The 21,718-nt window shown below is 40.7% G+C and overlaps 1 protein-coding gene and 1 pseudogene across 6 annotated transcripts in view; one reads left to right on the plus strand and one right to left on the minus strand.

The window, feature by feature from the left end:
• The window catches only part of LOC110572383 (AP-3 complex subunit sigma-2), a 55,514-nt gene that overhangs the window by 22,675 nt on the left and 11,121 nt on the right, over nt 1–21,718 (minus strand). For 4 of the 6 annotated variants that reach the window (XM_044917750.1, XM_044917754.1, XM_044917752.1 and 1 more), the window contains one exon: nt 7,406–7,477. The exons of the other annotated variants lie outside the window; for them this stretch is intronic. In XM_044917750.1, coding sequence (XP_044773685.1) covers nt 7,406–7,477 — 72 coding nt within the window. The remainder of the gene's footprint in view (nt 1–7,405; nt 7,478–21,718) is intronic. 6 annotated transcript variants of the gene reach the window in all.
• Nucleotides 11,612–14,715, plus strand: LOC110572170 (annotated as a pseudogene).

Consider the following 21,718-nt stretch of genomic DNA (forward strand, 5'->3'; position numbering starts at 1 on the left):
ACTGCACTACCCGAAATGCTGATAATGCCTGCATTGGCTGACTCTGTGTAGATGGAGCTGAGTTTATGGGTGGTTCCAAGTCTCCCCGAACGTTCACATACTCCTCCCCACCCTTCGCCATACCGTCACTTCCTACTGCTTTGTCTCCTAGAATTCTGGTTATGGAATTAAAAATGGACAAATTCTGTAAATTTCTACATATCTAGCATCATATTCATGCTTTAAAACTTATCTCAAATTCTGAGATCTGAGCTTTAATGCAAAGAATGTGGGTTTTTAACGTTCCGGGCATTTCAGCCCGAGCGTCAGCTTGCTGATCGGTTACACAGGGGTATTACCACCTCCTTTATAAAAGATGACTGGGCATAAAGTTCCTAGCGCAATGCCTGGCACCAGGCAGCTGCCCAATCAATATTAATTTCCCTTTTCATGACTACCCCCCCCTTGATGAGTGCTCCACTCAGGAATTTATTCAGCTTTCACTGCTCCTCTCTGGCAGCACTGATCTTCTACCGCACCCTGCTCGGGTTTTTCCCCAGCTACTTGACTTTGGGCCGCCACACCTGTGGTACTCGCCCAGCCTCACCTGTGTTGTTATGACTCGGCAAAGGCCGCTGCACTCAGTAGGCTGCCTAACACGCTCCATGTCCAGGACCCCAGACGCCCAGCCAGAGCGCAGCGGGGCCGCCATCTACCCTGGCCACTCGCATTTCAGAGCCTAGCCTCAGAAACAGCCATCTCTTCAAAGTCCCGCTTTTCTTTCTCTACCACGGATCACATATCATTAAATCAAAGAACTCACAGTTAGGTACTATATTATTCTATATCAATAATTCATATACACTTTAGTTTTACAAAGTACAAGATGCAGATATACTATATATATGTGACTAAATGCAGTGCTTGTGCTCACTTCTATAAAAAGTAGTGCAAGACAAGAGCTCCCTCATATAACACCATGCCTACCGAGAAATTACACTCAACTTATGGCATCTTTTCCAAAAATGTTGCTTACTCCAAGACCAAGGAACGTCTCTATGGGATTCAACCTTCCAGCTGGACTATCAGCTTCTTGAGGGTAGGGCATTTGTCTTTTCCATCTTTGTATCTCCATATCTAGCACAGGGTCCTTCTCATTAGTAAATGTTTGTTATTCATCTGATAAACAGAGGGGGAAAAAAGACAAACATTCTCAACAGACATTAGTACTTTAGGTCAGAGAGCCAAGGTAAGGATAGATGATTTGAGGAAAGCCTTTACAAGGAAAGAGGTATCTGTCTCCCAGATAAGGAAGCAATTTATTCTGTTAAGGAATTTTAATTTCCTTTTTTTTTTTTTTTTTTTTTAAAGATTTTATTTATTTATTTGAGACAGAGAGAATGAGAGAGACAGAGAGCACATGAGAGGGAGGAGGGTCAGAGGGAGGAGCAGACTCCCTGCCGAGCAGGGAGCCCGATGCGGGACTCGATCCCGGGACTCCAGGATCATGACCTGAGCCGAAGGCAGTCGCTTAACCAGCTGAGCCACCCAGGCGCCCAGGAATTTTAATTTCCTAAATCACCTTAAATTCATGTGAGAGGTATAGGATAGGAATGTCATAAATTCTGGTAGAGAAACTGAAAAGCTGTTACATGAGATGCCTTTTTCTAAGAGTCAACCAGGCTTCCCTCTTTCATGAGCATTCCTGTATCTTTTGGATACCAAAACTTCTAGGTTCCTGCCCGTAAACTGATCCTGAAGCAAATGTCAGCTTTCCCTCTAAGAAAATAAATGAAAAAAGTGTGGTAGTCATTAGTAACACTCAAAGCTATTGCAGGTTTCCCCCAGTCCTGGGCACATGGCAGGAAGGCACTTCCCTAGCCACTTAGGTGTGGGCAGGTGACTTGCCTGGACCAATGAAATGTGAGTACAGTGAGTATAGTGGGTACAGCACGGCACTTGAAGAGCCAGGGCACAAGTGTCCAGCTGGAAGAACATGTTGAGGAGGATTTCATCAGCCTGAACACCCAAGTGACTATAGTGAACAGAGACACCACAACGGCCACACAGCATGAGTGAGAAATAAACCCTGTTGCTATATAAGCTACTGGAATTTGGGCGTTATATATTACCTCATCTACCTAGATTGATACAAACATCAAGCCTGACAAAGGGTTCTCAACTAGGGAACCCTCTCTTGCATCATAAAGGATAACAGCAAGAACAGAACTGATCTCAAGTCCAGCCTTTTAGGGCACCTACAAATCAACAAAGTAATATGTAATGTGTTTTATCTGCAACATATCCAAGTAATATCATTAATAGTAAGTTTTACTTACTATTGACTACAATCTTGACAAACATTGGGTTTTATTGAAAAGGGAGGATAACAAACAGAGAGCTCTAAAGGTCAGATTTTGCTGTCTTGTGTACACTATCATCCTAATGCCCTTAACCATTACTAAGGGATGATTAAACAAAGTAAATAGGCCCTCTGCAATTTCAAGTGGCAGACAATGAGTCAGTGCAAAGTTCAAGTAAGGAAAGTGAAGTAGTACAGCAGACATTAAGAGTGGTTTGGAGCAGTCTCAGCTTTTCTTTCTTTTTAAACAAAGTATAGTGATGTTAGAAATTTAAGAAATCATCACTGCTAGTCTCTGTCAGTTGTTCTGAAAGGATAAGATATTGGCCTCTGAAAAATATTCTGCTACAAAATTCTTACCCATCAAGCATCAGCAGAGAAGGGCTCAGGATACACTGGGGCCAAAGGTTGGCCTAGGTTCCCCTCCTCTCTCTTAGGCATAGCCAGAAAGACACAGATAGCCAGGGATGGTCAGCACACCAACTAGCACCTTCTCGAGCACTAAAACTCAAACAGAATATCTTATTCTTCTATGCCAAAACAGCAATTTCTTCATCACTAAAAACAAGCAAAGTGTGTGTCCCTCACTCTTTCTTCTATTCTTGGAGACTAGCAATCAGAATACCTGCTTCAACGCCACTAGGGTGTGGAGGGCCTTAATGAGCTCTATTATCACAAGCTCTATTCCCAGAAGGGACATTTTAAATAAAGCACCGTCCTTTATTACGTTTATGATCCTTTCATCTTGGGCTCACCAGTTCATTCCAATTTTGAGCCCTCAGCATTTTCCCGTTTCAGCAGTCTATACTTAGCAAGAGATTTTTAAATTCCATACTGTGAGGTTTCTTGGCCTCAGACCCACCCAAAAGCATATGTTTCCGCTCTCCTGAGATAGCCCATTGCAAACTAAAGTCCGTAAAAAAGGCTGGATAAATTCCCTTGACACAGCCACTGAATTGTGACTCTGATGACCAAATCTTGAAAGCCCAACTGAGTGCCAAATCCAGCTTTGCTGATGAGCCACTGGTAGATCAAAATGTTATGCTACTACCCACATGGTTTTCTTTGAACAAAACTCAATTCATCATAATTAATTAACATCAACACCCAACTTAGTCATGACATTGAGCTGTTTGGGGATTTCCAAAAGCAAAAGGGAACCAAACGCCCCAGGCAAGCAAGGTAAGCTCCAAATGGCACAGTATGGACTGAAGACTACCCCAGAGACTCTGAAATCAGACTTTACCCAGCCTGCAGCAGCTTAAATCATGAACAACCTCATGAGTCTAGTGACCTGGGAATCTTTGGAACACTCACGTGAAGACTACCTCACGCAGGTACCATGCTGGATTCAGTGAGGGAGACAGGGCAAACACAAAGATAAGGATGGTCTAATCAAGTACAGAAAACATACGAACCTATATAAACTTAGGTACATATGGCCAGAAATAGCACTATATATGGTCCACAGAGATCATCACATGCCAGGGTGATGAGGACAAGCTTTAGGGTGGTAGGATTTGAGCTGAGCCTGAATGACAGGCTGGATTCAGTTACAAAAAGATGTGAAAGGCAATTCAGGCAGAGGCTCTAAGCAGGAATTACAACATGACTAAGACTGGTCCAGTCTGGCTGCAGCAGAGGTACCTGGTAAGAAGTAATGGTAAGTAAGGCCAAGATAGAATAGGGACAACTGTAGACAGCCTTGAAGACCTGGCCAGGGGGTCAAGGCTTGATAACAGGGACCAAAACTGGTCTGTGCTCAAAGGAGAAGCTAGTCTAATGGGTGCTTTAGGGAAAAAAAAATGTAATTCCCATGTGCAGGATCAACAAGAAGGAAGAAGAAATAAAGTTAGAAAACCTGACAGACACAACTGAAATCGAGAGGCACCATAAGTAAAGACAGTGCTTGACCCATAGTGGAATCGGCATTAAAAATACAAAGGACAGGGTGCCTGGGTGGCTCAGTTGGTTAAGCAACTGCCTTCGGCTCAGGTCATGATCCTGGAGTCCCGGGATCGAGTCCCGCATCGGGCTCCCTGCTCGGTGAGGAGCCTGCTTCTCCCTCTGACCCTCCCCCCTCTCATGTACTCTCTCTCATTCTCGCTCTCTCAAATAAAAATACAAAGGACATTACTGGGGCAAGGGAGGAAATTTAAATATGAACTATATATTGAATAACAGTATTTTTTAGTGTTAGATTTCAAATATGTTAATTATGCTGTGGTTAAATTGCTGTGTTAATTACAGAATTATGCACAACATATTATATAAGACAATGTCCTTGTTCTCGGAGATGTCTACTGAAGTATTTAGGGATGAGAGGTCATGACGTCTACAACTAACTTGGATGGGTCGAGAAGAAAACTATATATGTAAATAGAGAGATGTAAAAGCAAATGTACCAAATGTTAATAAATGGTGAATGTAAGAACAGATATAAGGAGTCTATGGAGAGAAGCAACAGGTTTTAGTGACTGACTGGCTATTGGTGGCAAAGAAGAGGAGGGGGCAAAGTTTTGATGTTCTGAATGTACTTGCCAGAGGATGGTGGCAGCACCAATGGAAAAGGGAGGCTGGAGGAGGAAGTTTTCAGGAGACACATGCCGAATCTGGCTCTGGGTAAGAAGTGGCAGGAAGAAGTAAGATGCTGGAATGAAAGGAGTAAGAAATGCCATGCAGCAGTGGGAAATACAGGGATGGGACTCAGGCCATACTGGACTAGAAATGCCAAGTTTGGAAATTACCCAGATGGATAATTTAAGTAGAACAGGATGAGATCTAGGCTAGAAACAGGAGTGTGAGAAGAGCAAGGTAAGAGATGACTGACAACATAAGTTAGTGACAGAAATGGGAAGAGAGTAAGAGAAGAGCCAGGAAGGTTCTATGTAACAGAAGCACAGGTGGAAAAAGGACTAAGAAGGCGGTACTTCTTGGAAGGATCAGTATGATCGCGAATGCTGCAGAAACCTTCCAGAAGGTGATACTGGTAAATAGGATTAGGAAAGTTATCAGTGCCTTTTGGGTGAGAGTGAAAACCAGGAGACAGGGCTCCAGAAAGGGAACAGATGAAGCAGAAATGCAAGACTGCATGCAAATCACTCATGCATTCAAGATGTTCACCTTAAATGCAAGAGTGGAGATGAGATGCCAGTTAAAAGAATGAGAGAAGCAAGGGAAGAGCTGGGTTCTGTGAGAGACTGCAGCCACAGCTTAGAAGGAACAGATACAGACAGCTCAGAGACACTGTGGTGTATGGCGGGGAGAGACAGAAAGAGGATCTGGCTCTACACATGGGACAAAACACACTTTCCTTTAAGCCAGAAAGAAAGGGAGAGAGGGGAGCTGAAGAGACTTAGGGTAGAGAGATTTCTTCAATCCAGAAGGATGGAGTTCAAGGTGACATTCCTATTGTCTTCTGACAGGTCCTTTGCCTACCTATCAGTAGAAGATACGCCTGAATTAGCAACCGCTCTACGTGAGGGCAAAGACAAGCCTGAGATGGAATTAAAAAAAGTCACCTGCTGTAAGACACCTTCAGACAGTGTAAAGGTGAGCAGGGTGAGGTCCTGGCTCCTTGCGCCATCACTTTCCAAAGATCTCAGGAAATATGGATGGTAATTTCCTGATGTCACATGAGCAACTAATAATAGACAGTTTTATAAACTATAAAAGGAATCTGCAGCAGCAGCAAACTACTTTATGGAACTTATTTAAAGATAAGACACAGGAGAAAGAACAACATTTTGATGGCTTTTTATTTCCTTTTAAAGCCACCCCCACTAGCAGGGAGGGACACCGGGTTTGACCATGGCTCACCTTAAAGGAAACTACAAGATAGCGCCTTGACCAACTGACATGCTTAAAGCAACTCTAAATGCTTGCGAAGAGGAGGCAAAAAGGTCTCTGAAGCTTCTCAGATTCTTTCATATGAAAAGGGAGAGTGACCACTTCAAAAGCACCAACGAGCTCTGGATGCCTTGGGCCTATCAGGGAGCCCCAAGGCAAGTATCTCTGGCAAGAATGGGCTTCTGTGATTCTCTTGTGCCAGGATGCTCAGGGAGTCTTAATGCCAAGCTAGGTGTTGAGACAGAAAACTTCACTCATTCCAACATCCAACCTTAAGAACGCACTCACTGCATTCGCCCAGAGAGTGTCATCTGAGAATCTCAGGAGAGTTAACAGAGACTGAAGATCCTATTGAAAAATGACAAGAAAGTCCTCTAGATGGCAATGCTAGCAATGATGGATCTAAAAACAACTACCTCGTTGGGATGAAAATAGAGTAATAAAGGATCATGGCTTAGCAATGAGTCGTTGTCTCCTAAAAAATCATTCGCTCTCTCCAAGGGCCATGGAGCATGGTGACAACAATCAGCTGAAGAAAACCGGGAGCAAACACACCTAAGGTGAACAGCACTGGATACAGCATGAGCCCAGTTGGATAAAATACATGAGACAGTTCCTATCCCCTTGTTAGCTATCTCCCACCTTTAACTCGGCACATGGGGACATAGGCCATGTCAAAGTGGTGCTAGTAGCACAAATCTGAGAACACGTACTTTGTACCACTTCAATTCTGCCTGACATCAGCTTCCCTACAGAGTATCATCTAACCTCAAACTCTGTTATAAATGTCTGAGTCACTGTGTTACTCTTTGGGAGTAACTAGCTAGGTCAAAGACCCTGTGTCATGATTCTTCCAAAGCTTCACTGTCACTGGATTATGCCAAGGAAACTCACTTTACAATCAACATCAAACAATTTCTCTCGCCATTGGTGTGGCAGCCAGTCATTATAGTGACATCACTGCTCTCTACCAAGAAGTCTGTCTGTAAAGAGACGAACCATGACATAGGTCCAGTAATCTCATGTTGTGTTAAAACTGGTAACAGATCTTAGCAAAACACTCCCAAAACTATTAAACTTAAGTTATTGAATGAAACACGTCTGGGACTACCCCCAGAGTAAAAAGCCGCAAGAAAGAACATAAAGGTGTAGAGGTGGATAGAACTATCCTAGGCTTTTAATTTTCTAGTAACCCTGGTTAGGGAGAGAAGGTACCTTATCCATATGGAAGATCAAATCCAATTCACAAACATTTTCAAAACACTTATCCAGGGTCTCCACAAAAACCTAGGAAACAAGGAAAAACAGATCAAGAAATAGAAACATATTCACATCTTCATAAATGTCACATTTGAAAGTAAAGAGGGGCAGTCACAATACTACTTACCTTATGATAAATCTCAAAACAAACCAAAAAACTACCAGCTTCAGGCAATCACCCTACCTATCCCAATTTAGAGGGCACAGTCTAGGACAGGACAATCTTGTTTTTAGTATAGCAATACAACCAGCAGCAGACACATGGGCTTTTCTTCCCCCTTTACAAGGTGCTAATTTACATAGAAAAATAACAAACTGAAATACCAACTACTGCAGTCCTTTCCACAAGCCTCCATGTATACCCGTACAAAAAATTTTTACTATTACGGTATTATCATAGTTTTGTCCTGCTAATTCCAGTTAACATTAACTTCAAAACACCTTTCCATGAATCACTTAACATACTCACAATTTTAAGTTGTTTTTTTTTTTTTTTTAAAGATTTTATTTATTCATTTGAGACACAGAGATAGAGAGAGAGAGAGAGAGAGCACGAGCAGTGGGAGAGGCAGAGGGAGAGGAGAAGCAGACTCCCCGCTGAGTCAGGAGCCCGACGTGGGACTCGATCCCAGGACCCTGGGATCATGACCTGAGCAGAAGGCAGACGCTTAACCATCTGAGCCACCCAGGCGCCCCATCACAATTTTAAGTTTTTAACTTAATATAACATTTAAACAGAAAAGCAGACAAATGATGAGTACAGCTTAATGAATTTTCAGAATGAACACATCACATAATCAACCACCATCCAAATACTGCAATGGAATACTCCCAGCTCCTAGATGCTCTCTTCATGCCCCTTCAGACAAAACACCCTCTCCAAAGGTAGCCACCATCCTGAGTTCTATCATCTCAGTTTAGTTCTTCTTGTCTGTGAATTTACATAGGTGACATCATACAACATGTATTCCTTTGGTCTGACTTCTTTCATGTAACAGTGCTGGTGAATTCCTCCACGCTGCTGCATGTCATAAAAGCTTGTTTATATTCACTACTGGATAGTATTTCATAGAAATATTTATGCGTTCTCCTACAGATGGGACACTTGAGTTGTTTTCAGCTTTTGACTGGCTATAAACTAATGGAAATGGAAATCATATTTCTAGCTACTTTGGAAAACTCTTTGACATTATTTATATTATTTATTATTTATTGTTATTTTATTGTTTCAGCAATTCTACTCCTAGGTACATATCCAACAGAAATGTGTGTGTGTGTGTGTGTGTGTGTGTGTATATATATATATATATATATACATACATATACATATATATGCCAAAAAAAACAACATAATTTCATAACAGCACTATCTATAACTCTTTACATTTTTATCAGTGGCTGAATTTTTTTCTATAAGGATAACAGACTTGAATAGGGGCTTATTTTCAATCCCTGGGCACTTGGTGAGCCCTTACAATCTAGCAACTCAAGTCCTTCAGTTTGGGAAAATTTTATCAAATAATTTAGTTGAGAATTTCCCCCTTTTCCTGTCCCTAGTCTTTCTTTTTGGAGCTACTTCTGCTGATTTGTATCTGCTGATAACTGGAATTAGCAATTGAGGTACTAGACCTCCTCATTTTCTTATCCTTTCCCTTCCAGTTTTCTCTGAGGTGTTTAATTTCTAAGAGAACATTTTGTTCCATCTTTCTTTTTTATTTAGCAGACCTTTTTTTTTGTTTTACTTCCCTGTGGCTTGAAGACAGGCGTTTGTTTTACTGTTGTCCTTTCTTTTATGGTCTCTATTTCCTCTACATTGCTTTTTCCGGTTTGTTCCTTTTAGTCTTCACCTTCCATGTTAGAGGCTTTCCTCAGATTACTGATTAGCCTTGTTTTTTCAGTCATAAGAATCAAAGGCTGACTGGAAGCTCTGCAACCCTAGCTATTTGCTGGGGATCCTCCCCTTCATCCCTTTAGGCTTTTTTATTCCTTCCCCTCAGATTGCTCAAATTTCCCAGAGAAATTTTACAATCTCCAGCCTGAAGATGAAAAGACTAGCTACCCGAAATTTGGGAGCAGAGTGGTGGCAAAGGGCTAGGAAGTCAGTATACAACATTCACAAGGCACACGTTCACTGATCCCCCTGCCGTGCACCATCAACCATGTCTGGTGTCCCCCAAACCAGAGACCCGGGCCTGGGGAAAGGACTTAGGGATCTAACTGCTGCTCAGGCAGCTTTCCCTGCCCAACTCCACACCACACCCAGGGGCTGTGCTGCCAGCTCTGAGCCTCGTGAGGCTTACGTGCAGTGAAGCAGCGTGGCTGTCAGCCTTCTCTACTGCTGGCCCAGGATGTGGCTCCCTTGGCCTTGCCAAGTCAATTACCATATTCTTTCCTCCCTTCAAAAAGTTCCTTGCTATTGTTTCCTCTCCTGTTCTGTGTGTGTGCGTGAGTGTGTGCGTGCGCGCGTATGTGTGTGTGTGGCCTCTAGTTTTAAAGGGAAAAAAATGAACTTAGAAGTGTGGAAGTTCCCAACAGGACTTAAAAAAAAAACAAAAAACTAACAAAGTCAAAGTTCTTAACAGAAAATAAACCGTGAAAATACTCTGCCAAGAATGTTTAGAAAAACAATGTTAATAAGGAATGACTAGGCATCAAAATTCATTGCAAAGCCTTGGTCATTAAAATAGTAAAATACTAAGATAGAAATACAAGTATGGATCAATGGGACAGGATATAAAATACTGGAACAGGGTACCTGGGTGGCTCAGTCAGTTAAGTATCTGTCTTCAGTTTGGGTCATGGTCCCGGGGTCCTGGGATTGTCCCTGCTCAGCGGGGAGCCTGCTTCTCCCTCTGCCTCTGCCCCTCCCCCTGCTAATGCTCTCTCTCTCTCCCTCTCTCTCTCAAATGAGTAAAATCTTTAATAAATAAATAAAATGCTGAAACATACACATGTGTATAAGAAAATACATGCCGGGCGCCTGGGTGGCTCAGTTGGTTAAGCGACTGCCTTTGGCTCAGGTCATGATCCTGGAGTCCCTGGATCGAGTCCCGCATCGGGCTCCCTGCTTGGCAGGGAGTCTGCTTCTCCCTCTGACCCCCCCCCGTCATGTGCTCTCTCTCAAATAAATAAATAAATAAATCTTTTAAAAAAAAAAAAAAAGAAAGAAAATACATTCCTCTCCCCCTCCCAGATGTGGTAAATCATTTTAATTATTGTCAAAGGCATAATCCAGTTTTGGAAATTTGTTAAAAGGTTAAAATTCATACAAAACCTGCCATAAATTAAGACAGAGGTAGATTAAAATGCATCATATCAATCTCTTAAAGCAATACCTTCCATAAAAAGCAAAGGTGGGCTTCTGCCTTAATGCTGAACAATGCTGGCTCTAGAATTCTATGCAATTTTCAACAAAAATGAATTCTCTGAAATTATTTTCCACTTATTGTGAACCTCCATAGACCAAATTCAAAAGCAAATCATGATAAAATCTACCATCGTCTTGAATTCTGTAGTCCAGGAATTTCAGACAAACTACGCTGAAAAGCCACTCCAGTGAAGCACAGGGACACATCATGGGCACTCTGGGTTTTGAAGCTTGAGAAAATTAAAAAGTTGATTTTGTGTGTAGTATTTTTAGATGTAATCTAGGAAAACCAAAACCATGAAAGCCATAACAGTCTGTGAAAGAGTCACTGGAGCCTCCTGTCACCAGGCTGCCTCCATGCCCAGCGCCACATTCACGTAGCCTCCAGTGGGTGGCACCACCAAATCCTCTTCCTCTCCCTCTACAGCACGTGCCCCTCTTCTTCCCTGCCCTACAAGGTTTGGGGGCACTTCATCGTACATGGGGCCTCTCATGCAAAGAAAATACAATTTTTGACAAAGGTGGTATTTTGAATTGGTGGGGAAAAGCTGTACTGGTTGACAGTGCTGGGACAAATGGCTATCCTTCAGGGGAAAAATTAAAGGTAGTTGCCTATCCCAATACAGACATAAAATACCTTACAGGTATTACTGAGCTAAGTGTAAAAAACAAACTAAAAAAGCAATGGCAGATCCCCTTTGTGCCACTCAGGTCTCTTGGTCAGTCTGTGGGAAGCTTCTGGGTGGCTGGTATTGTTAAAAGCGCTGCCCCAGCAGCCAGGACTCTGGAGTAAGATGCCCAGAGCATATGTGAGGAAAGGGAGACCATATTTCTCAGCAGCACTGTGCCAAGGGGCTGTTTTTATTAAAGAGGGTTAATGAAATTAAGATTAGTGTAGTAGTCGTCTTGGGCTGCCATAACAAAATACCACAGGCTGTGTGGCTTAAACAACAGAAATTTATTTTCTCAGTGTTGGAGGCTAGTGATCCCAGATTAAGGTCTGGTAGGATTGGTTCCTGATGAGGGCTCTCCTCCTAGCTCACAGACAGCCACCTTCTCGCTGTGTCTTTGATGGGACTTTCTTTGGTTTGTGCACATGGAGAGAGAGAGATCTTTAGTATCTCTTCCTGTCTTATAACAACATGAGTTGTATGGGATCAGAGCCCCAAGCTTATGACCTCATTTAACCATAATAACATCCTTAAAAGCACCCATCTCTAAATACAGTCACACTGGGGGTTAGGGCCTCAACATATAAATTTTTTTTTAAAAGATTTTATTTATTTATTTGAGAGCGAGAATGAGAGAGAGAGAGAGAGCATGAGAGGGGGAGGGTCAGAGGGAGAAGCAGACTCCCTGCCGAGCAGGGAGCCCAATGTGGGACTCGATCCCGGGACTCCAGGATCATGACCTGAGCCGAAGGCAGTCGCTTAACCAACTGAGCCACCCAGGTGCCCCTCAACATATAAATTTGAGGGGACCCAATTTACTCCATAACAATTGGGTTCTCAAATAGACCAGTAATACAGAATGAGATGGAATAGCTCCAGAAAAGATATCCCCAGATAAAGATCAAAAAAGAGTAGTCAGATGTATCTGTTTCTCCTAGAGCCTCACGATATCATCATTCAAGATCATGATCAAGATCAAAAGAACCTGAAAGTCAGATAATGTAGGAATAACATGCAGGAGCCAGAGCAGAAGCAAAGAGTATGCTAATGCATGAAGAAACTGAAGAAGCTACAGGTGCAGATAGCAAAATAGTAAGACATGAATCTAAAAATAAATCCTCTAAGAAATACAAATTTGAGGAACATATTGACAAAGAACATTCTTCTTATAAAGTAAAGGAGAGATTAAATTCATCTGAAAATGGTGAGGACAGACACAAACACAAGAAAGTCAGTCATCAAGAGGCAGAATTCACTCAAGACCTAAGTCTCACTAGAGGCATCATCGCAGTAGAATCGGGGAGTGGAAATGTCTCGATCCAGGAACAGATCTAGAAGCAGAGAGAGGAAGAAACCATGATCCAGAAGCAGGGGAAGCACTGTGGATCAGATCTAGTTCCTGCTCAACACCAACAGGTATAGGGGTAGAAGCAGGAGCAGTACCAGATGAGACATCAAGATATAAAGAAGATAATGGACAAACCAAGAAGAGTTAACAAAAGTTTAAGCCACACTCCTCTCTTCAGAGGCAGAAATAGCAATGGGTGCACAAAAAGCTTTAGCTAGGGGGCTGGAAAGGGCAGACACTGGAAATTACAAGAACAGCAAGAAGAGGAAATTGTTGAAAACAAAAACAAGGGGCACCTGGGTGGCTCAGATGGTTAAGCATCTGCCTTCGGCTCAGGTCATGATCCCAGGGTCCTGGGATGGAGCCCCACATCAGGCTCCCTGCTTGGTGGGGAGCCTGCTTCTCCCTCTCCCTCTACTATGCTCTCTCACTCTCTCTGTCAAATAAATAAGTAAAATCTTAAAAAAAAAAAAAAAAGAAAACAAAAACAAGAAATAGCCGCAGCTACAGGAGGCTCTGTTCTCACTGCTGCGGCCCTGTGGGCAGTGCAGCGAGCTCCCCTTGTCCGTGGGGTGCACCCCAAGGCCCCTGTGGGTGCTAAAACCATGGGTATTACCCAACCATGTACAGACTATGTCCTATACGCACACACTTATGATGGTTTAGTTTATGAGGCCCACTAAGAGATCAACAATAATAAAAATACAACAATTAGGGGCGCCTGGGTGGCTCAGTCATTAAGCGTCTGCCTTCGGCTCAGGTCATGATCCCAGGGTCCTGGGATCCAGCCCTGCATCAGGCTCCCTGCTCGGCAGGAAGCCTGCTTTTCCCTCTCCCACTCCCCCTGCTTGTGTTCCCTCTCTCACTGTGTCTCTCTCTGCCAAATAAATAAAATCTTAAAAAAAAAAATTATAACAATATATTATAATAAAAGTTAAATAAATGTAGTCGCTCTCTCTCAATATCTTACTGTTCTGTACTCACCCTTCTTGTGATGACAAAAGATAACATGCCCGAATGGCGAGACGAAGTGAGGTGAGTGGCGAACGCACTGTGATGTAGCATTAGGCTACTACTGACCCTCTGATAAATCAGAAGGACATGCCTCTGGGTCGTGGCTGATCCGGGTAACTGAAACCAGGGAAAGTGAAGCTGTGCATAAAGGGGGGCTACTCTGACACCTCAGACAGCTATGGCTCAGATGTTAGCCCAAATTAATACTTTGGCAGAGATGAGAATAGTCTTATCTAGCTATTACAACCCCGCAGTTGTGAATCCAGTAAAACCTGCTGAACAAGAGAAAAAAGGAAGGCGCTTCAGCAAGGCAAGAAAGAAGGGGACAAATCCCAGCCTGCTTAAATATGGAATTAAACTGAATTTTGAAAACAAGAACCAAAACGTCAAACTTAGAAAATTAAGTGATATTACAAGTGAAGACGAAGATGGATCTAGTTCAGCTGATGAAGGAAGTTCCAAGACTAAGCAACAGGAAGAAGTACAGATGACTCTAGAACATGGGGATTAGGAGTGCTGACCCTCCCCCACTTCCCACACAATCAAAAAATCCGTCTATAACTTGACTCCCCCAAAACTTAACTACTAATAGCCTACTACTAGTAGCTGGAAGCCTTACCAATAACATAGTCAATCAACATAAATATTGCATGTTATATATATTATACACTGTATTATTACAATAAAGTAAGCTAAAGAAAAAAATGTTATTAAGAAGGTCATAAGGAAAATACACATACAGTACTATACTGTATTTACTGAAAAAAATCTATGTATAAGTGGACCTAGTGCAGTCCAAGGGTCAACTGTATTTGGAAATCTAGATGCTCAGTATGAAATGGCAAGATCATAAACCCACACATAATGCAAGGAATGGATTCAGTTTGAAAAAGATCACACTTATAAAGTTTGGGACTTTAAAGACTTCTTGTTCTGATCAGGTCCTTGTTCACCAGAGGGCTAGCATTCCAACTTGTGTGGGTATCACACTGTAATTTATTGAAAAAATATGATTCTCACTGCAAAAACAGAAATGGTTAATTATGTGATGCAATAAGAGGCGTTAGCCAATGCTCAGTATCATTTTGCAATATATAAGTGCATCAAATCAACAGGACTGTACGCTTTAAACTTATGCAATACTATATACATCAATTATATCCCAATAAAGCTGGGGGATCAGTTTTTAGAAAAATCAAATCAGGGACACTTGGGTGGTTCAGTCCATTGAGTGTCTACCTTCGGCTCAGGTCATAATCTCAGGGTCCTGGGATCGAGTCCCACATTGGGCTCCTTGCTCAGCAGGAAGCCTGCTTCTCCCTTTGCCTGCCACTCCCCCTGCTTGTGCTTTCTCGCTCTCTCCCTCTGACAAATAAATAAAACCTTAAACAAAAATAAATAAAAATCAAATCAGTGACACTGGTGTTAGTGTTGTAATCAGGCTAAATCTCCTTCCATTAAACTTTACAGGACAAATTTTTTATTTCATGAATTCTACTTTTCAAATATATAAAAGCTGCAGGTGGGATAAAATTTCATACATGGATTATCTGTGTCATCTTGTGTACTTTGGTACTTAACTTTTTGCAGTTATTTTCATCTCTTGAAACATGAAGGAAATGTTATGCAGATGTTCTTTAGACAATCTGGCCATTTGCTACATATCCAGCACAGATAAACTGGGTGGTGATGGTGATAAAAATGGTTTTCTCAGGAGAACAAATACTGTTAAAATGGCCATACCACCCAAAGCAATCCACACATTTAATGCAATCCCCATCAAAACACCAACAGCATTTTCACAGAATTAGAACACAAACAATTCTAAAATTTGTATGGAACTACAAAAAAACTCAAATAGCCAAAGCAATCTTGAAAAAGAACAAAACAGGAAGTCTCACAATCCCAGATTTCAAGATACAGTACAAAGCTATAGTAATCAAAACAGTATGGTACTGGCACAAAAACAGACACACAGATCAATGGAACAGAATAGAGAGCCCAGAAATAAGCCCACCCACAATTATATGGTCAATTAATCTCTGACAAAGGAGGCAAGTATATGCAATGGGAAAAAAACAGTCTCTTCAACAAATGCTGTTGGGAAAACTAGACAGCTCCATGCAAAAGAATGAAACTGGACCACGTTCTTATATACAAAAATAAACTCGAAATGGATTAAAGATCTAAATGTGAGACTGTAAACCATAAAAATCCTAGAAGAGAGCACAGGCAGTAATCTCTCTGACACTTACCATAGTAACATTTTTCTAGACAGGTTCCCTGAGGTAAGTGAAGCGAAAGCGAAAATAAACTACTGGAAAGACTTTACAATAAAAAGCTTCTGCATAGCAAAAGAAACAATCAACAAAGTAAAAAGACAACCTACAAAACGGGAGAAGTTATTTGCAAATGACATATCCAATAAGAAGTTACTATCCAAAATACATAAAGAACTTAAACAACACCAAAAAAAAAAAAGATAAATAATAATAATAATCCAGTTAAAAAAGGGCAGAAGACACGAACAGGTATTTCTCCAAAGAAGATATACAGATGGCCAATAGGCACACGAAAAGATGCTCAACATCACTCATCATCAGGGAAATGCAAATCAAAACCACAAGGAGATATCACCTCACACCTGTCAGAATGGCTAAAGTCAAAAACACAAAAAACAAGTGTTGGCAAGGATGTGGAGAAAGGAACCCTTGTGTACTGTTGGTGGGAATGCAAACTGGTACAGCCACTCTGGAAAACAGTGTGGAGGTTCCTCAAAAAACTAAGAATAGAATTACCATATGATCCAGTAATTCCACTCCTGGGTACTTACCCAAAGAATATGAAAACACTAATTCAAAAAGGTATATGCACCATATGTTTATTGCAGCATTATTTACAATAGCCACAGTATGGAAGCAACCAAGGTATCCATAGATAGATGAATGGATAAAGATGTGGTGTGAGTACACACACACACAGAATATTACTCAGCCATAAAAACGAATGAAATCTTACCATTTCCAACAACATGGGTAGATATAGAGTATTACGCTAAGTGAAACAAGTCAGTTGGAGGACAAATATTTTATGATTTCATTCATGTGGAATTTAAGAAACTGAACAAATGGACACACCAAAAAAGAAACAAACCAAAAAACCAGACTCTTAAATACAAAGAATAAACTGGTTGTTACCGGAGGAGAGGTGGGAGGGGGGATGGGTGAAACAGGTGATGGGGATTAAGAATACAATTAGAGTGACAAACACTGAGTAATGTACAGAATTGCTGAATCACTATATTGTACACCAGAAGCTAATATAACACTGTATGTTAATTATACTGGAAATTTTTTTAAATGTAAAAAAAAGCTGAAGAATAAGGAGAATAAATAAGGATTATCTTTATGTGTCATCAATCAATACAGTTTACTGAGCCTAAAAAACTATATATATATACACACATATGTATGAGGAAATTTTAAAAAATGGCTTTCTCAAAAGAAAAATAAAGGAACTGCAATACTGAACATTTTTTTTTTAAAGATTTTATTTATTTATTCATGAGAGACAGAGAGAGAGAGGCAGAGGGAGAAGCAGGCTCCCAAGGAGCAGGGAGCCCGATGCGGGACTCGATCCCAGCACCCTGGGATCAAGATCTGAGCCAAAGGCAGACACTTAACCATCTGAGCCACCCAGGCGCCCCTATTTGCAATAAATATAACAGAAAAAGGATTGATATCCATACAGTTAAGAAAAAATGCAACCCTTACAAATGAATAGAACAAATGGCCATGAGAAAAGTGAACAAATGCTATGGACAGATATTTTCAAATATAAATGACCAGTAAACACTGAGAGCCACGCAACTTAAGCAATATTCAAGAAAACTCGGGACAACAATGAATTTCTGTTTTCACCCATCAGATTAGCAAACATTTGGAAATATTCTTAATACTGAAAGTTGGTGAAGTTATGGGGAAACAGGCCTTTTTGGGGAGATAATCTGGCGGCAATACCTATCAATTTAAAAAGCACACATCTTTTAATCAAAGCAGCAATTCCAATGTTAGGAATTTATCCTAAAGAAACGACCACACGAGCATACAGACCACGTGCAGGGGAGCACTGCAGTGCTGTTGGAAACAATGAGAAGCTGGGTACTGAATAAAAGATTACAGCATATCATTTATATTTTTATAAAATCATTCTTCACTAAAAAGAATATATGAAATGGAAAAAGCTCCAAGACTTATTATTAAGTGATAAAAAAGCAAGTCACAGAACTATGTATATGGTGTGACTACTTTTTATTTTAAAAAGTAAATGCATACGGGGCGCCTGGGTGGCTCAGTGGTTAAGCAGCTGCCTTCGGCGCAGGTCATGATCCCAGGGTCCTGGGATCGAGCCCCACATCGGGCTCCTTCCTCAGTGGGGAACCTGCTTCTCCCTCTCCCTCTGCCTGCCGCTCCCCCTGCTTGTGCTCTCCCTCTATCAAATAAATAAATAAAATCTTAAAAAAAAAAAAAAGTAAATGCATATGATGTGTGTGTGTGTGTATACATGCATTAAGACTTAATAGTGGTCACCTCTAGAAAGGAGAGTGGTGTATGAGAGAGAAGGAAATGAATGCTAAGGGAAGGACTTCTCCATTTCACTTAATAAACTTAAAAAGAATATATTCATATACTATTTATATGACTTTTTAAATATTTTTTCTACTTGTATAATTTTAAAAACCCAAAATAATATCCTTGAAATTCCAGAAATAGGCTAAATTTATACAGAAATTTAAGTTTAAACTAGGGGTAGCAAAATGACAGGAGGCTGAATAATTTGGAGAAACTGGATAATGGTATGGAGAAAAAGTAACTCAGCTCCATATCTCAACATATATTGAAATAAATCTTGTGTTAAAGAGATTTAAATAAACCTTTGTGCTAAAAGCTTAATAATACATATATTTTTTAATTGGAAACAACAGTGATAAGAAGACAAACACAACTACTGAAGAAGAGGAGATAAGCATAAAGTAGAGAGTCTCAGTGAATAGTGAACTTGTAAATTAAACTGAGAATTAAAGGGAAGGTTGTGTAATTATAAGAAATATCTGCAAATATAATGATGAATAAAAGCTTAGTATCTTAAAATTTCAAAATAAACCATAAGGTATTAGGACCTCCTTTGAAAAAAAAAAACAACAAAACTAACATAAGATCTGAAAGAAGAAATGAATAAATGGAAGGAAATGCTGTTTTTAATTCATTTCTAAGTATAAATCCAACAGAGACTTTTGGGACCATTACAAATTATTCAAGAATGTATACAGCTGAACAAATGGTTATAAATATCAGAGAATATATTGAAAAAGAACTGCACCCAAGGGGAGTAACTGGTCTTACTGAGTATATAAACCTACATTAACAACAATAAATAAGACAGTGTGAAACTCATGCATAAAGAGAAACACAACTCAGTGGAACAGAATGAGTAAAAACTAAACCTCACTATGTATTATGTTTATTCAACCAATATTCAGTGAGTGGTTCCCGCATGCTAGACATTCTACCCTGGGGCTGCCTCGGTCAACAAGTCATGCTCTTGCCAGGCTTATGTTCCGGGTGTGGGAAGAACAAGGCATATAAACAAGATCTTTTCTATTGTCATAAGTGCTCTGAAGGAAATGAGCAGGATGATGGGATGGAGGTTACTTCAGACAGGCCTTCATGAAAGTCTTGGAGGATCAACATTTGAGCCGAGTCATGAATGATAAAGAAGCCAGTCATTTGAAGAGCTAAAGAGGAAAAGAACTTGAGCAAAGGCATTCTAGTGCACTGAACAAGCGCAAAGACCCTGAAGCAAAAATGTCCTTGTGTCTGAGGAACAGAAAGAAGGTGGAAATGGCTAGAGTATCCTGGAGGTGAGCGAGACTATGATGAGCTCAAACAGAGAAAGACAAAGGAGCCAGATCATGACAGGCCTTGTAGACTGACAGGGAGTTTGGATTTTACTCTAAACCTTACACATTACAGTTTCTTTAATAAGGGGAAGTAAAATGGATTATTTACAACTTAATAGTTTAGAAAAAAATAACTTAGTTTTAAAATAAACTAAAAAATACAGAGAATTACTTTTCCATTGATTATAAGAGAAAACACTTACTGTGCTAAGAAGAAAATGCTATCAATTATAATGCTAAGATTTCATCTATTGTAATACACATCCTGATGTAGGAGTTACTAAAGTGTGGGGAAATGTGCATCATAGAAGAGATGAAATATAAAACTATAAACCAGGATCTAGACTTTACCAGACAAGTGGTTCAATTGTATTATAAAAGGTATATCTGAAAAGAACAATGTAAACCTACACATGGAAAAAGTAGGCACAATTAATAAAAGTAAAAATTCAGACAGTTGTGAGGCACCACTCTACCTCTGAGTAGAGATTAAAAATGACATATTTCAATGTTGGAGCTAGGAAGAAACATGAACTCAAACAGTCCTGGAGCCACTGTACGTTAATATAGCTTTCCTAAATATCTACCTAGCTACGTGCATTATAATTAGCAATATTCATCTCTTTCACTTGGGTGTGAATAGGCCCAAGAGTCTGCATAAAGACATAGAGTAGTTTTGTTACTTAAAAAAAAAAAGGAAAATGGAAATAATCTAATATCTCTTCTACTGCTCTGCTGCCTGGATTAGCCGAGGACACTCGTTTTACTCCCACTGAAATGTGCTTTGACTTACTCTTGAAAACCAGGGGTATGGTCAGGACAAGCTGAAAAAGAAAATGAGCGGTCCATTCCTCCTGACATGTTTCTGCTAGACAGCAAGAGCCTGATGCCCCACCTATGGTGAGCTGTTTCTCCCGATGCACTCACATGACCTTGCCCTCAGATGTCCCCAGAAGGAGCTCAGGTATACTCTCAGGGACGCTGAAGCCAGACCATGACACAGTCACTCTGCTCAGCTCATCTTCTGTTGGGAGCCTTCATCTAAAAGTGGCAAGTTATCCTTTCCTTACACAACTAATTTTTGTGCTTGCCACTCAGATTTTCCAAACTAAGATAAATACCAGTTAAGGAATATACATCACATGGTAAAAATAAAGAGAAGCAAAGGGAAGACCAACATAAAAGTCTGAAGAGGGATGCAATGAATGAGCGGATGGAAGTGAGGAACAGTATACACGAGCTTTACAGAACTAGTAATGTACTGTTTCTTAATCTGGGTGATAGCTTCATTTTACTGGCATTCTTGAAACTGTATTGACATGTTTAGATTTTTTTTTGTATATACAGGTTTCACAATAAATATAATTTTTTTTTAAGATTTTTATTTTGGGGCACCTGGGTGGCTGTCATTAAGCATCTGCCTTTGGCTCGGGTCATGGTCCCAGGGTCCTGGGATGGAGCCCCGCATCGGGCTCCCTGCTCTGCAGGAAGCCTGCTTCTTCCTCTCTCACTCCCCCTACTTGTGTTCCCTCTCTCGCTGTCTCTCCCTCTGTCAAATAAATAAAATCTTAAAAAAAAAAAAAAAAGATTTTTATTTATTTATTTGAGAGAGCGCAGCCAGAGAGCGAGAGAGAAAGCACGAGCGGGGTGGAGGGGTAGAGGCAGAGAGAGAGGCAGGCTCCTCACTGAGCAGGGAACCCGATGCAGGGCTGGATCCCAGGACCCTGGGATCATGACCTGAGCAGAAAGCAGACGCTTAACCAACTGAGCCACCCAGGTATCCCTGAGTATAATTTTAAAAACAATCTTATAGGGATTCTGATTGGGTTTTCAGTAAATTTATAATCTGAAAGTATGGACACTGTAATGAGTCTTCTCAACAGGCAAAGGGTATGTGTTATTCATTTAT

The sequence above is a fragment of the Neomonachus schauinslandi genome, chromosome 9 (genome assembly GCF_002201575.2).
Source record: "Neomonachus schauinslandi chromosome 9, ASM220157v2, whole genome shotgun sequence".
Lineage (NCBI taxonomy): Eukaryota > Metazoa > Chordata > Mammalia > Carnivora > Phocidae > Neomonachus > Neomonachus schauinslandi.